The 16545-nt window shown below is 38.7% G+C and overlaps 1 protein-coding gene across 6 annotated transcripts in view; it reads right to left on the bottom strand.

Moving 5' to 3' along the window:
• sdk2b (sidekick cell adhesion molecule 2b) overlaps positions 1–16545 on the bottom strand; it is a 1001963-nt gene that overhangs the window by 536347 nt on the left and 449071 nt on the right. For all 6 annotated transcript variants that reach the window (XM_088000610.1, XM_088000613.1, XM_088000611.1 and 3 more), the window contains exon 2: positions 976–1135. In XM_088000610.1, the coding sequence (XP_087856736.1) occupies positions 976–1135 (160 nt within the window). The remainder of the gene's footprint in view (positions 1–975; positions 1136–16545) is intronic.

Consider the following 16545-nt stretch of genomic DNA (forward strand, 5'->3'; position numbering starts at 1 on the left):
TTTTATAAATGTTAACCAGTAAGGGAAAGAGAAAAGAATTCATTTGTAATTGGAACAATTTCAAATACTAAAGTTCCCATTTACCCACTTTAGAAGAACTGACATGGTGTACTCATACAGATTGAAAAAGTTTCATACAATCACTTCCACTTCCTCTTGTATTTATTCTCAGACTGATCACTCACTGCTCCTTCTCAACCCCAGTGTAGCCTATGCAAAAACATGATTTAACATTTCTGGGTAATGCTACTAAAATAATGTTTTGACATCCTAGATAGGACTGCCTAGAACAAACACCAGTATAATCAAATCTCTCAATGACACTGTTGGAAATATCTGAATTTGTATGGAAAAGTTACTTCAGACAATAACCCACCGAAATGCAAGCAATTCTTATTGATGCCTGCAGATTAACTTCCAAAGCTAAACTGTGATGAAATGCTGGAACTGTGTGTATAATTCAATTTTGTTTAAATTTGTTAATTATTACACACAATTTCTCCCTTGTAGCTAAGTAGCTTGTCTGTCCATATATCAATGGAACTTTCAAACTACAGCAAATGTTTCATGAAAAGCCGAAGAACTGGATGGATTTAAAAGAAAATCAAAATCACCACACAAAATCTAGGACTATACAATGGTTAGAGTATGGAATGAAAGCATTTGGCTGTGGTGTTTGTGACAGCTTTTCACAAGACTAACCGTTACAACTTAAAAATACCCAGTTCATTGGTTCTATAATTTGTCTATAATGGCATGCTCAAAACTGTAACTATTGCTCCAATTAACTCTTTAATAGATAAGTCCAAGATCACTTGCTCGCTTTTGTATTCTGTGTCTTACAATGCATAACCAAGAGTTTCAAGTACAATTTGAACAGGAGTTACTTATGGATCAAGTCCATCAACCAGGCATTTCTCATTAAATATTTTCAAAGGACATAAAGCTAAAGTGTCAAGTTCAATGATTTCTGACCTGTACTCCAGAGAGAAGTGAGTGAGCTCTGTATTGTTGTATAACCATTTGAATTCCAAAGGCCAGCTCCCTTCTGCCATACATGTCAGGACCAAGCGGTTTCCTTCCAAGTGGATCTGTGATCGAATGGGCTCAGTTTTAAAATAAGGTGGTACATCATCTGGAATAAAAGACAATATATGTTTCAAAATATTTAATTTGTCTTGCTGATTTTAAATACAATAGAGTAAATACAATCACACCAAATATATCTCACATTCTAACTTGCCTCAAAAGCAATGGGCCTAGTCTGGGATTAATCTCTGGCATATCTAAACTGTGCAGCTTACATTGGGTTCTTCTGAAATTTTCTTTTGTATCAGTTACCATAAAGAAAATTGTTGAGCTTAATGTCAAGTTATTACATTAAGACTCAGCCCCATACTTAATTTTCAACTTAAAGCTATACAACAAACTTCATTTTAATTACCTACATAATAATTTCTTTCACTATGAGTCACATAAGCAACATCAATATAAATAAACAAAGTTCAGCAGCAGTCCTGAAATTATGCAGAGGGACAGAATTTTATGAATGCTATTTTAACAAGAGGTATTAACCCATTGATTGATAAATTCAGCAACTCTACATTTCCAGCACCAACCAATACTCAAAGAAAGCACAGACGAAGGGAATTACAACTGCACTGTGCAATGTTTTCATCTCATGTCTGAGATGAATCTACTCTCACAATGAGAATAGATTCCCTGCTGGAATTGTAGGGTTGCTGAATTTACTTTTTATTTTAAAAGGCTTAATTCTTCCACTAAAGGAGGAATTTCAGCAAAAATATTTCGAATTATTTACCTTAGAGTCCCACTGCATGAGTTCAAAGCCAGCAGTTCTTATCCAGTCAGCTAAGCTGATCAAACAGCCTACTTATGTAAACTGAAAGGACTTCTCAAGTTGGCAATTTCCACAAAGCATTGCTCAAGGTTTTGACTGATGTCATTCTTTCCAAAAGAGATTGTCACAACTCAGAATGTTTTCTTATAGCTTCCAGGATAAATTTATACAGGCCAGCTTTTTCCCTAATTTTAAGCCAATGTTTTACAATTCTAAATAAAAGATGCAGTAAATTCAGAGAAAAAAAATGTCAAGGAAGAAAAAAAATCCTACAAAATCAAAGAATGACTGTAATTGTCTGTAAAGTGACTCTAGTTATATGTTCTGAATAGGTGTATTCTGGAGCCCCCTTCTGAACCTGTTTTGCCTGTAAATGAGTACCTGAAAGGGAGGAATATTATCACCAGTTTCAACAATGGACAGAATATGAAAGAGAATTTTTCTTGTTGCAAATTTCTGAACAGTTTTAAAAGCTATCCAATAATTTTGACAAATTCTCTCTTCACCTTGAATGAGATGCTTTTTAATTAATCATATTAGGGAAAGAAAAATGCCCAAAGTTCTTTTGTGTCATATTACAGCACACACATGTTCATATGTATCTTATTGTCATCAAGTAAAAGAACTACTAATATTTAGTGAACATCAATGATGGCAAATCTCATCATTATTTGGATCGCAGGCAATGACATCTGATGATGGAAGATTCTTGGTTTCCATGACCTTGGTAAGTCAAATGAGATATCTCTCCTTTAAATCTATATTCATCTTCTATTATAAGAGGTCGTAACATGAGTAGATGTATATTCAATCAGCAACACATGACAATGCAATTATTAAAGTCATTATTGATGAGTTGAGGCATATGGTACTTCTTAGTTATTTCTAATAGAATGTCAATCTTTCCAAATTGTTCTTTCCTCTTTATGGTTCACTGACCTTTTCTAGTGAATACCTGAGCCATACAGACTAAGAGGATCCCAGATTCTATCCCCTGTATGTGTTGAATTTGCTTAACTCACCTAGGGTTGTACTGGGAATACCCATATTCTTTTTCTGCTTTTGATTTCGGGAAGCAAAACGAGCCACGGTTTCTGTCCCGAAACTACTTTCTAGTTGACGTATTCTGGAAGAATGTGCTTTTGTAAAAGTTTTATTGTTCATGTATGGCACATGGATGTTGCTGGCAAGGCCAATATTTATTGCCAATTCCTATTTGCCCTTGAGAAGGTGGTGCTGAACTGCTCTTGAACTGTTGCAATCCATGTTAGACAAGGAATTGCAGGATTTTAAACCCAGGAACAACGAAGGAAGAACAATATATTTCCAGGAAGGATGATGTGTGATTTGCATGAGGTTTTTCAGACGGTAATATTTCCATGCATTTGCTGCCCTCTCCTTCTCAGAGATTGGGTTTGAAGACTTGGTAGATGTTGAAGGAGCCTCGACAAGTCAGTGCAGTCACATTGTGATGGAGGGCAATGAATGTTTAATGTGGTGGATGGGGTTGCAAACAACAGGTTGCTTTATCTTTAATAGAGTTGATCAAAGAGCAATTTTGATCCTTCATTCATCTGCATCAAGTGCAGAATATCTATTTCACTTCAGGCTTGTGCCTTGAGGGTGGTGGAAAAGCTTTGAGCCATTAGGAGGTGAGTCATTTTCTACAAAATGCCCAGTCTCTGACCTGTTATTTGAGTAAGAGTATTTACATGGATGGTCCAGTTAAGTTACTGGTCATTGCTGAGCCCCTGGATATTAATGGTGGGGAATTTGATAATGATAATGCTCTTGACTGCCAAGGCAATATGCTCAGCATCTTTCTTGTTGGAGACAAGCCATTGCATTGCACTTGGGTGGCACAAGTATTAGTTAGCACATATCTGCCTAATCCTCAATATTATTCAGGTCTTACTACATGCATGCAGGACTGCTTATCTACCTAAGGAGCTTGAATGGAACTGAACACTCTGCAACCAGTAATAAATGTCTCCACTTCACACTTGACGAAATCCCGAGAAACCCCAGCATTAACCTCCCAGAGGTGCGATAACTGAGCTCTGATAAAGTGGTTCATCTTTCTTTGTGCTACTCCAACCAACAAACAGTTTTTCTTCAGAGTCGCATTGATCACTTTTACGAGGTCCTTGATAACAACTTGGTGTAAGGATACCTTGCTATCAAAGGAAGCCGCTCTCACCTTACATTGGATATGATGATGTTGGTCCATTTTTTGGAACTAAGCTATAAGGAGGTCCTGAACCATGATTCTCTCATCGCCTGCCAGAAGCCCAGTCTGGAAGCTATGCTCTCCAAAATGTGATAAGTTCAGTACTAGTGGTGGTCATGAACCACATTTAGTGACTATCATTCATGTTATCCATCCAGTGTGCATTGTGTCCTCCTACCTTTAGTCTTTCTTCTGTGGCATCCAGGAAAGGCAACTGATTCATTTGCTGGGGGAGATGTTAGAAGGAAATCAACAGGAGCTTCCCTTCCCTATGTTTGACTGGTGGCATGACAACTTAAGTGGATTGAAGTCAAAATTGAAGACTCCTCGGGCACTTCCTGTTAACGACATACCACTGTGCCAACATCTCTGTTGGGACATCACATATCCAAGGATGGGTGATCGACAAATCCTGAAGATTAGGACATGATTCATCGAATAGGACTAAATCAGACTAGTGCTTCACTATCCTGGGAGCAACCCTCCCATATTCCCCAGATAGGGTCATAGAGTGAGACAGTATCAAACAGTTTCCCAAATTGAACTTGCTTGCATTTGGCCCATATCCCTCTAAAACCTATTCATGTCTATTAAAATGTCTATTAAATTTTGCAACAGTACCTACATCCACCACTTCCTCTGGCAGTTTAATCCACACATGAACTACCCTCTGTGCAAAACGGTGATCCTTAGGTCCCATTTAAATCTTTCTCCTCTCACCTTAAATATATGCCCTTAGTTTTGAACTCCTCCACACAAGGGAAAAGATCTTTGTTATTCATTTATCTATGCCCCCCATGATTTTATAAACCTCTAAAAGGTCAGCCCTCAACCTCTTATGTTCCAATGAGAAAGGTCTCAGTCTATCCACCCTCTACTTATAACACAAACTTTCTAGTCCCGGCAACATCCTGGTAAATATTTTTCTGAACCCTCTCCAATTTAATAATATCTTTCCTATAACCGGGCAACCAGAACTTCACACAGTTCTCCAAAACTCATGTGCAACCTCAACATGACGTCCCAACTCCTGTACTCAATAGTCTGAGCAATGAAGACAAGTGTGCTGAACATCTTCTTAACCACCCTGTCTACCTGTGATGCAACTTTCAAAGAACAAAATACTCGAATCTCTCAGTCTCTCTGCTCTACAACACTACTCAAAACTCTACCATTAACTGTATATGTCCTGCCCTTGTTTGTTTTACAAAAATACAATAACTTGCATTTATCCAAATTAAATTCCATCTGCCACTCCTCAGCCTATTGACCCAATTGATCACGATCTCTTTGTAATCTTTGATAACCTTCTTCACTGTTGAATATATCACCACTGCTGGCGTCATCTGCAAACTTACTAACCATTCTTCCTAAATTCTCATCCAAAGTGTTTATATGAATGACAAACAACAATGGACACAACACTGATTCCTGCAAAACACCGTTGGTCACAGGACTCCAATCTGAAAAACCTTCTCCACCATCCTCTGTAATCTAACGTCAAGTCAATTTTGTTTTCCATTGACAAGCTTTCCCTGAATCATGTGTAATCTAACTTTACTTATCAATCTACCATCTGGAACCATGTCAAAGGCATTATTAAAGCCCATGTAAGACAATGTCTACTGCTCTACCTTCATCAATCTTTTTGGTTACTTCCTCAGTTAGCTCAATCAATTTAGTGAGACATGATTTCCCATGTACAAAGCCATTCTGATTATTCCGAATCCGACCTTTACTCTCCAAATGCATGTAAATCTCACCTCTCAGAATCCCCTCGAACAACTTACCCACTTCTGATGCCAAGCTCACCAGTCTATAGTTCCCAGGCTTCTGCTTACAGAGTTTTAAAAAATAAAAACACATTTGCCAACCTCCAGTCCTCTAGCACCTCACCTGTAGCTATAGATGATACAAATATTTCTGTTAGGGGCAATCTCTTCCCTAGCTTCCCACAATGCCTTGGGGTACACTTGATCAGGGGTCCCTAAGATTTATCCACCTTTACATTTTTTAAGACTTCCAGCACCTCCTCTTCTGTAATGTGACAGTTTCAAAACATCAATATTTATTTCCCTGAGTTCCCTTGCCTCCATGTCTTTCTGCATAGACAATACTGATGTGAAATATTTGTTTAATATCTCTCCTATCTCCTATGGTTCCACACATAGATGACCTTGTTGATTTTTAAGGGCCCTGTCTCATACCAACAAAATTTGCCATACTCCAATTAAGAATTTTTCATTCATACAAGACGAATCTTTTTCGATAACTATTTAAAAACCAATGGAATTATGATCACTGGTCCCAAAGTGCTCCCCACTAACACTTCAGTCACTTGCCCAACTTATTTCCTAAGAGAAGGTCATTTTGCTCCTTCTCCAGTAAGTACATCTACATATTCATGAAGAAAATATTTTTGAACACATTTAGCAAATTCCTCACCAGTAGAAAGTGAGGACTGCAGATGCTGGAGATCAGAGTCAAGAATGTGATGCTGGAAAAGCACAGCAGGTCAGGCAGCATCCAAGGAGCAGGAGAATTGACTTTTCGGGCATAAGCCCTTCATCAGGAATTCCTCACCATCCAAGACCTTAATACTATGGCAGTCCCAGTCTATGTTTGGAAAGTAAAAATCCCCTACTATTACAACCCTATTATTCTTACATATATCTGAAACGTCTTGACCTTTTTGCTCCTCAGTTTCTTGCTGACTATTGGGATCCTATAGTACCATTCCATCAAGGTGATCATCCCCTTCTTGTTTCTGAGTGCACCCATATAGCTTCATTGGATGATTCCTCAGAAATATCCTAAGTACAGCTGTAATGTTTCCCCTAATCAAAAATGCTACTCTCCCTCTTCTCTTGTCTCCCTTTCTATTCTTCCTATAGCACCCAAAGTCTGGAATATAGATATAGATACCAGTGAGGAGAGCTCTGCAGGATGGGCCTGTGAACAGTGGAGCGCCACAAGGGTCGGTGCTGGGTCCACTACTTTTTGTCATTTACATGAATGATTTGGATGTGAGCATAAGAGGTACAGTTAGTAAGTTTGCAGATGACACCAAAATTGGAGGTGTAGTGGACAGCGAAGAAGGTTACCTCAGATTACAATGTGATCTTGGTCAGATGAACCAATGGGCTGAGGAGTGGCAGATGGAGTTAAATTTAGATAAATGCAAGGTGCTGTATTTTGGGAAAGCAAATCTTAGCAGGACTTATACACTTAATGGTAAGGTCCTGGGGAGTGTTGCTGAACAGACAGACCTTGGAGTGCAGTACATAGCTCCTTGAAAGTAGAGTTTCAGGTAGATATGATAGTGAAGAAAGTGTTTGGTATGCTTTCCTTTATTGGTCAGAGTATTGAGTACAGGAGTTGGAAGGTCACATTGCAGCTGTACTGGACATTGGTTAGGTCACTGTTAGAATATTGCATGCAATTCTGTTCTCCTTCCTATTGGAAGGATGCTGTGAAACTTGAAAGGATTCAGAAAAGATTTACAAGAATGTTGCCAGGGTTGGAGGATTTGAGCTATAGGGAGAGGTTGAATAGGCTGGGGATGTTTTCTCTGGAGCGTCGGAGGCTGAGGGGTGACCTTATAGAGGTTTATAAAATCATGAAGGGCATGGATAGAGTAAATAGACAAGGTCCTTTCCCTGGGGTAGGGGAGTCAAGAACGAGCTCAGGGCTCAAGTTTAGGGTGAGAGGGAAAAGATATAAAAAAGACCTAAGGAACAACTTTTTCACACAGAGGGTGGTGCGTGTGTAGAATGGACTGCCAGAGGAAGTGGTGGAGGATAGTATAATTGCAACATTTAAAAGGCATTTGGATGGGTATATGAATAGGAAGGTTTGGAGGCATATGGGCCGGGTGCTGGCAGGTGGGACTAGATTGGGTTGGGATATCTGGTCGACATGGACGGGTTGGACCAAAGGGTCTGATTCCATGCTGTACATCTCTATGACTCTATGACTGGGCTATGTCCAGGGCCCTGGCTGTCAAGTGAAGGCAGCACTGCACTCCGCACCAATTCTCCCAAAATCATATAGTCTGAAGGCAATTACCATGTCACTTAATGACAACTTGGGTGAGATCCCAGAGAGTGATCGATGTCTATGGAGCACTGAAATCCGTGCTTTGCATGTATCTGAGAACAGAAGAAGGTTCGCAAGAGGAAATTTTTCATGAACAGCTGTGTCAATTTATCTGACATAAGATCATCAACTTCAAAAGTTAACTCTGGTTTTCTTTCCATATTGAAGCTATTTAATTTACTGATGATTTCCAGTATTTTCTGTTTTTATTTTAGATTTCAGCATGTACAGTACTTTGCTTTTATTTAACATTGAATGTTAATTTAACATGAGGACATTTACTTCTTTATTTAGATACCATTCAGGCTTACATGCTATGCTACACCAGTCAAAATATTCTACCTTAAGATGTGTATTGCAGAGAATGCTTCAGCAATATTCTGCTTTCAGAATTCAACAAGTTTTAATTCAATTCGTGCTGAAAATGTGTTGCTGGAAAAGCGCAGCAGGTCAGGCAGCATCCAAGGAACAGGAGAATCGACGTTTCGGGCATAAGCCCTTCTTCAGGAATCTTCGGAAGGGCTTATGCCCAAAACGTCAATTCTCCTGTTCCTTGGATGCTGCCTGACCTGCTGCGCTTTTCCAGCAACACATTTTCAGCTCTGATCTCCAGCATCTGCAGCCCTCACTTTCTCCTAGAAGATTAATTCAATTCATGCATAGTAGATGTTATAAATACCCAAATAAAAGCTCCAATATGATGCAAAGAATGGAAAATGCATAAAATCAAAGCTGATAAAAACTGCCAATTTATGTTTACAGTTGAAATTTTCAAAATAAAGCAGCATTCCACTGGAACTAATATTTAATTTCCATTAAAGTATGTGGTACATAAGTGCAGCAGGTAATCAGGAAGGTTAATGAAATGTTGGGTCTTATTTCAAGGGTGTCAGAGTAGAAGAGTGGGGAAGTCTTACTGCGACTATAGAGGATTCTGGTGACACCACATCTGAAGTACTGTGAACAGTTTTGCACTGCTCATTTAAGGAAAGATATAGTTTCATTGAAGGCAGTTCTAAGAAGGTTCACTAGGATGGTCCCGGTAAGGAGACATTGTCTAATGAGCAAAGGCTAAATAGATTGGGACTCTGCTTACTAAAATAATGAGTAATGATCTCATTGATATGTATAGGATTCTTAATGGGTTTGACAATGTAAATGCTGAAAGGATGTTTCCCCTCGTGGACCTATGGGCAAAATCTCAGAATTAAGGGGTTCCAATTTAATACTGAGATGAAAAGGAATTTCTTCTCTCAGAGGGTCATGAGTCTTTAGAAGTCTGCAGAGAGTGGTGAATGCAGAGTCTAAGAGTGTATTTAGCTCTGGAATAGATAAATTCTTGATCAGTAGGAGAATTAAGGGTTACAGGGAAAATGCAGGCAAGTGTATGTGAGAAATATTGGCTCAGCCATGATTTTATTGAATGGCAGAACAGGCTTGAGGGGCCGAACAGCCTCCTCTTGCTCCTATTTCTCATGGTCTTACAAGTTTCACACAACGGGGGAATGCAACAAATTTAGGTTTTTTAGAATCCCTACAGTGTGAAAACAGGCCCTTCGGCCCAACAAGTCCACACCGACATTCCGAAGAGTGACCCACCCAGACCCATTCCCCCTACCTTATATTTACCCTGCCTAATGCACCTAACCTACACATCCCTGAACACTATGGGCGACTTAGCACAGCCAACTCACCTAACCTGAACATCTTTGGACTATGGGAGGAAACCAGAGAAGCCGGAGGACACCCATGCAGACATGAGAAGAATGTGCAAACTCCACACAGTCACCCAAAGCTGGTTTTGCCACCCCACAGACAGCAATCTATATATCATCATTTTATTCATTGGTTAATTTCCCTTCCCCAGAATAGATTGGTGTGTCTTAAAGAAAACTTTGGCAATGTGGCATTAAATTCAGAAGATTGATGTGAACAGATTGAATGAAATTTGAAACATTTGTAAAAATGTCACAGCATATACCAAAGTGCCATACTCTTATTCTGAAATAAATCAGTGCTCATTTCCAAATGGATTTGGCAGAAATCAGTAATTTTACTGAAAGATATCATCAACATAGTTCAAGTACAAGTGTCAATAGCATTTCAAGAACTTATTATGGGGTTACTGAAGGTGAAGTGTTCTATGAGGCATGTCATGTTGTACATAAAAAGAATACATAATGATACCATTAATAAATGTTTGCTGCTAGCGATACAACAGAAAAGGAGAAAAATAACTTAAATATAAGTCCACACTGCGATGTTGAGGTACAAATTATTACAATTTTAATTAGTTCTCACCTCTAGCACATGCCTCCCCCCTTGTCTCTCCCCCTCCAAACGTCTCCACCCCTTTGCTATAGTCTGTCTGTTTTTTTGGCTAATAGGAAAAAGCAATCCCTTACTTGCTGTGATAATCCTGGCAAAAATAATTAAGAATTTCCAAAGAGCTCTTATGGCACTGTGGTAGTGTCACTAACTCTAGACCAGGAGGCCCAGGTTTAAGTCCCACCTGCTCCAGAGCTGTGTGATACCGTCTCTAATCAGGTTGCTTAGAAAATAAAAATAAAGCAGAGCCAGAGGAGACTTGTCCCTACCTCTTGCACCAGGAGATACCAAGTTCAAGTCTTGCCTATACTAGAGGTGTATGATAAATATGTCTGAACAGGTTGATTAGGAAATAAATAAAGCAGACACTGGGATGGGTCTGCAGAACTACTCACCCTGGGCTGGGACTAGCTTATGTATGCCACAGGTAGCAACTCTAGTTTGATGTTCAACAATAAACAAATGTTCCTTTCCAGTTGGCTTTCCTGAATTATTACAGTTGCCATTGCTATACTGTGGCTACATTCTACAGAACCAACTGAAATGCCTTGAGTAGATTCATTGACATCAATCCTTCTTCTTGGTGTTAGTCTAAGTGACTGATATAATTGGAAAAGGATCACACAAAGTCTTCTCAGAAGATAGGCTCAGTGTTGATAAACAGTAAGGGTTTTTTACATGGTATTTAATAGCTAGTTAAATTGCATCTGAGATACAGAGTAGTTTCTTGTGTGAGACATCACGCTCAACAGAATAAGTTGAGCAAGAGTAAATACACATTACTGGGCACTGGAACGTCTTAGAGAGACTCAGCAAAACTGCAGGTTGGCTAGCTCCTCCCAGGAACTATGGTTATAACCTAATGGATGGATTGTATTGTGACGTCAGTTAATCTTTTCAGGCACCAACTGACTTATATAACCTGTCCTCCCAAGATTTTTTTTCTAGTTATTAAATTATCTTTCGAATTGTTTCAAATAAGCACAGTAGATTTACCACTATTTTCCTGATGAAAGACTCCTGCCCAAAATGTCAATTTTCCTGTTCCTCGGATGCTGTCTGACCTGCTGTGTTTTTCCAGCACCACTCTAATCTTGACTCTAATCTCCAGCATCTGTAGTCTTCATTTTTGCCAAGGTTTACCACCATCCCATCTCCCACAAATGTTTGACTTTATAGATTCAATCAATTTGAAGGTTTGATTTTCCTTCCTGATCAAATATGTGTTTCACTGGCTGGAGTTTTTCAGGACTCCTGATTTAGCTGCTGATCTGAAGTTGGGATACATCGTGGTTGATAAAGCTTTTGATATTACTCGTTAGGTACATCCAATTGTAATAGTGATGGGCTATGGTTCTTAGTGACTCAGGGCATCTATGATTTCAACGCACAATTCCTTCTAAGGTGTAAATGAAAATTTGCTGATTTGATACATTACTGCCTGACAGGACCATTCATGTTAAGATCCTTAAGGGACACTGTTTGACCTTGTTCCAGGCTTGGCAATGTTTTGTTGCAAAAGCTTTGTTGTCGTTAGTCACTTGTTGCTGATGGAAATTCTGTTCTCTCTGACAAGTGTTTTCTAAATCCATGGGACTCATTTGTAGAAGGAAGTGCTTTGGAAGGATAGGGAGCTGAGTTTTCCATTTACTCACAATTAGTAGTTCTAATGTTGAGAAGGCACACAGCAGAGCTGTGAATAAACATACACTTCTTCAGAAAGTTGGCGATTGCTTGGACTTCACATTCAGCTTCTCCATTCAACTGAGGACAGCTTGGTGAGCTTAGTGATTTTAGGTGCCCTGAAATGTTCACAACCTTTCCAAATGTCTCATTGACAAACTGTCATCCATTAAGGGATAACCATATATCCAGATCCTGGATTCCATGAGTGGCAAACATTTTATGTAAAATTTGTCTGCAGTGGAGGAGTATAATTTTCTTTATTTCAATTCATTCAGTAAAATAGTCAACCAGTATTAAATAAAAATGTCCTTCAAGCATAAGCAGGTCAGTCTCTACGCATTCTCATTTGTCTGGTGGGAAAGGAAGTAGTAACCGATGGTTCCCTTCTTTCATAACTGTGTATGGAACATGTCTGACAATCAGTTAGGAAATCTTCCTGATTCCTGAAAGTGATATTCTATATTTAGTGATTCCCAATTGTCCTTCTTGTATTTTTTTCAAAAATATTGATTCTTACTGAAAGAATTAAGCTGTCAGCAATGGAGAAATGCAATCTGTATTTGAAATAGGTTTCCATAATTAAGCCATTACATTTCATTTCTGGACAGGTTCTATACAGTATTAACATATGGTGAGGCATTTTGGAGTCCCTTTTCGATAAGATTAAGCTTTATTTGAGCTGTGGGCCACAACATTGTTGTTTTTTTTAATTTAACTTATTTTTCTAATTAACCTGTTCAGCAATATTGTTACAAACCTCTGGAGCAAGTGGGACTTGAACCCTGATAGCTTGGTCGAGGGATAAAGACACTACCACTGTGCCATAAGAAGGCCCCAGGCTTGAGTGTATGAATTGAGTTCACCTGTAAATTCCTCATGGGTGTAGGATTCTTAACAATTGCTCAGAAGAGGGTATCTGCTGATATCTGTAATTTGCCTTGTACATAATGGATGTCCGATATAAATCTCATGAGGTGACAGCAGAATCGCTATATTTGTGGAGCAATTTGCCAATTCTTATTCATTAGTCAGATGACTGGTCAGTGTCATGTCTGGTTCAGATCAGACCTTTGGGATAGTTTGATTCATGTCTTCCAAAAATGGCATATCATCATCTAGGAATATACATTCCAATGAAACTAGGTCTTGATTTTCTGGTGTTTCTTCCAGAGTTGTTCACTGTAGGGTGTTAATCTCTTTCTGCAAGTGAGCATGATTAGTTCTGTGGTTCAATGGCTGTTTATGAGTTTTGCACATGCTCCAGAAATGTCCCATCTTTTTAGAAAAACTTCATTGACATGATAAAACTGGATATGGTTTTTGTTATTTTAAATTCCACATCTAGAATTGTGAGTTCTAGCATTAAAACATTTAAAGGCATTTTGCATTGAAATATAATGTATTTCGGTGGTTTTATATCCTGGAAAGTTGAAGTCTGGTGATCTTCTTGATCTAGATCAGCTTTCAGTTTCCATCATTCCCTGATGCCATTTTCAGACTTCAGTCTCCATCATTATCTAAACAGCTCTTGCCAATGTGAGATGCTCGCATGATTCTAACAAATCTAAAAGAAATCGGTCAGATATCCCACCAACAATTCTGTCTCAAAGTAGTTCTGATTGTACATCATCACATACTCCAAGATGGCAGTGGAGGAGGATGCATCAACCAGAGCTCGTCTGCTCAGTCTGTTTTTCTTTTCTCTTTTGTGTTTTTTTTTTCTCTCCTTTCTTCTCAGTGACTCACTACACTCTCTTCCTCTGCGTCGATTCGGACTCCTGGCCTCAGTGCTGACCCAGCAAGGCATCCTCTCTGCCAGGTGTATCTGCTTCTCGCCGGGCGTAACTTCCTCCTGGCCTGGTGTGGTGGTCTCCTGGTCTGGCATAATCATTTCCTGGCCTAGCATGGCGATCTGCTGGTCTGATGTGGGGGTCTCCTGGCCCGTCCTGGTGGTCTCCTGGCCCAGTGTGGCGGTCTCCTGGTCTGACATGGTGGTCTCCTGGCCCTGTGTGGTGGTCTCCTGGCCCAGTGTAGCAATCTCTCAGCAGCTCGATGTTGCAGTTCTCAGCATGACGTGGTGGTTTCCTGGCCCAGTGTGGTGGTCTCCTGGTCCAGCATAGCAATCTCTCAGTGGCTCGATGCAGTGGTCTGTCAGCATGACTTGGTGGTCTCCTTGCCTGATGCAGCAGTCTCTCAGTGGCCAGTGGCAACTTTTCAGCCCACGTGGCCTCAGCTTGGACTTTTAGTCTTGAGGTGACTCAAGGTCTGATATTGACTGGAGGCAATGTGCCGGCATGGACTGGGTTGGGAGAACTGTTATTCTGAACATTTTATTTCTCGATTTTCTACTCTATTCCAATGATCTCTATTGCTAGACTTTTTATTTCTTCATTTTTCTTTTTTTTTGCTAAGAACATGTTCTGGAGAATCTGTACCTAGGTATCTTGTACCTAAGATGGCGCAGTAAGTGGCAACTTGTAAACTTTTCACTGTATTCATGTCAGTACATGAAATAATAAAGCTAATTCAATTCAATCATAATTCTGACAATATGCAAATATCATTAATAAAGTTGTCAACACTTCTCCTGGACAGTGTGTTCTTCTGTTAAATCTTTCTCTTTGGATTATACAGGGGGTTGGTTATTTCAATTGGCTGAATGGCTATTTGGTGTTTCTGATATCATGGGTTCAATTCCCACACTACCCAAGGTTAACCAACAAATGACTCTCCTTCTCAATTTCTCCACTTGCCTAAGCCATAGTGACCCTGAGGTTAAACCACCGCCAGTAATCTCTCTTTCATGAGACTTTGGCAACTTTCCTTTTACCTTTAGAAGGTACTAAATGTAAAATAATTGTCAAATGCTCTCACAATATTGTCAAAGATTTCCATCTTTTCTTTTCTATTCTGTCATTTTCAAACATGATTTGCTACTGCACCTACAGAATAAAATAGTGGATTAATTTGCTGCTCCCTAGGCTCCTTTGGTGATCCAAAAAAATTCTGTATTTCGTGAATTGTGTTTTCCATATAGACAAGTTTAATTCCCTGTCAGAAGCATTTTCTGAAGTCTTTCTCCATTGTCATTGTATTTAACTACTATTGTTTCTACTTATTTAAATGATTTCATTGAAAACTGTTGCAGGATTTTTAAAATTGCTTTTAGATGTAGCTGGGTTTTGCTGTTCAGTGTTTTAAATTGTAGAATGATTTCACTTGTTCTAAATGCTGTTTTCTTCGGCAATTGTTTTCAATATTGTAATTATTGCCTTTAATTTCTGAATAATAAACTTGAATTGCTAATAATCTTTACCATTAATAAAATTCACTGTTATAAATAAACATTTTAACTTCTTTCTTCTTATTTTCAGAAATTTTCTTTAATTTCTATCGACTAAAGTTGAAAGCATCTAAATCTGTCACGATTATTCCCTTTGGGCTGAAAAAATATTTTCAATAATTTAAAGATCAATAAAAGGCTTTAAAACTAAGAAATACTTCACTTCATTTTCTCTCAAGTTTGTTAAAAGACTGTGAATTCATACTATAACCCCTTTCACCGCAGCAGTTTTCATGTCGATTACCAATGTTAATGATTCATGCTCTTTTTGTTTTTCCTCAATGATATTCATGCTGTTTTAAATTGAAAAAATTGCATTACACTGTTAGTTCATTTTTAAAAGCATATTCAATTGCACATTACAAATTTGTTTCTCGCTCGTTTTTAATAAACATTTTTGCCTTTAATTTTTAGTAATTTTAACTGGTCAAATGGTGCTGCTATTTTAATGATTTCCTTATCATGTGTGGTTTCTTCAAGTTTATTTCAGAGCTTTTCCTGATAATTACAAGTGATTTAAAGAGACTTTTTTTTTTACTAATTACAATGACTTAAGTTACCTTTTACCTTCCAAGCCTGAATGTTTTTTTTAAGTGTAAAAAATTTCATTCTTACTTTTTAAGGGACTCAACATATATTGAATGTCCAATATCAATCACTGTATATTGAGTTTGTGATTTGGACTTTTCCCCTTATAGCTTTGGTGAGAAGCTGTGTGGTTTTCTCAAGCTTTTCTGCCTATTAGTTCTGCAGTTTTGTTTTTACAGCTATCGGCTGCATTCGTAGAAGCTGACAGGCTGTGTGCATTTTGAGCCGATGAATATTTAAAGAGACACTAATTTTTCTGACTGGATTTTTTTTTCTCCTTCCTTCGCCTTGCATGATTATGGCTTTTGTAGAATCCCAGGTTTGTTCAGGTTAGCAGTGTCTGGTCAAGATCTGCACGTTTTCAGAACACTATAAAGATGTGGCTGAATTCAGTCTTCAGGCAAGCATTGC

Source organism: Chiloscyllium plagiosum, unplaced genomic scaffold (genome assembly GCF_037043375.1).
Source record: "Chiloscyllium plagiosum isolate Xiang-an unplaced genomic scaffold, Cpla_swu_hap1 HiC_scaffold_25, whole genome shotgun sequence".
NCBI classification, from domain to species: domain Eukaryota; kingdom Metazoa; phylum Chordata; class Chondrichthyes; order Orectolobiformes; family Hemiscylliidae; genus Chiloscyllium; species Chiloscyllium plagiosum.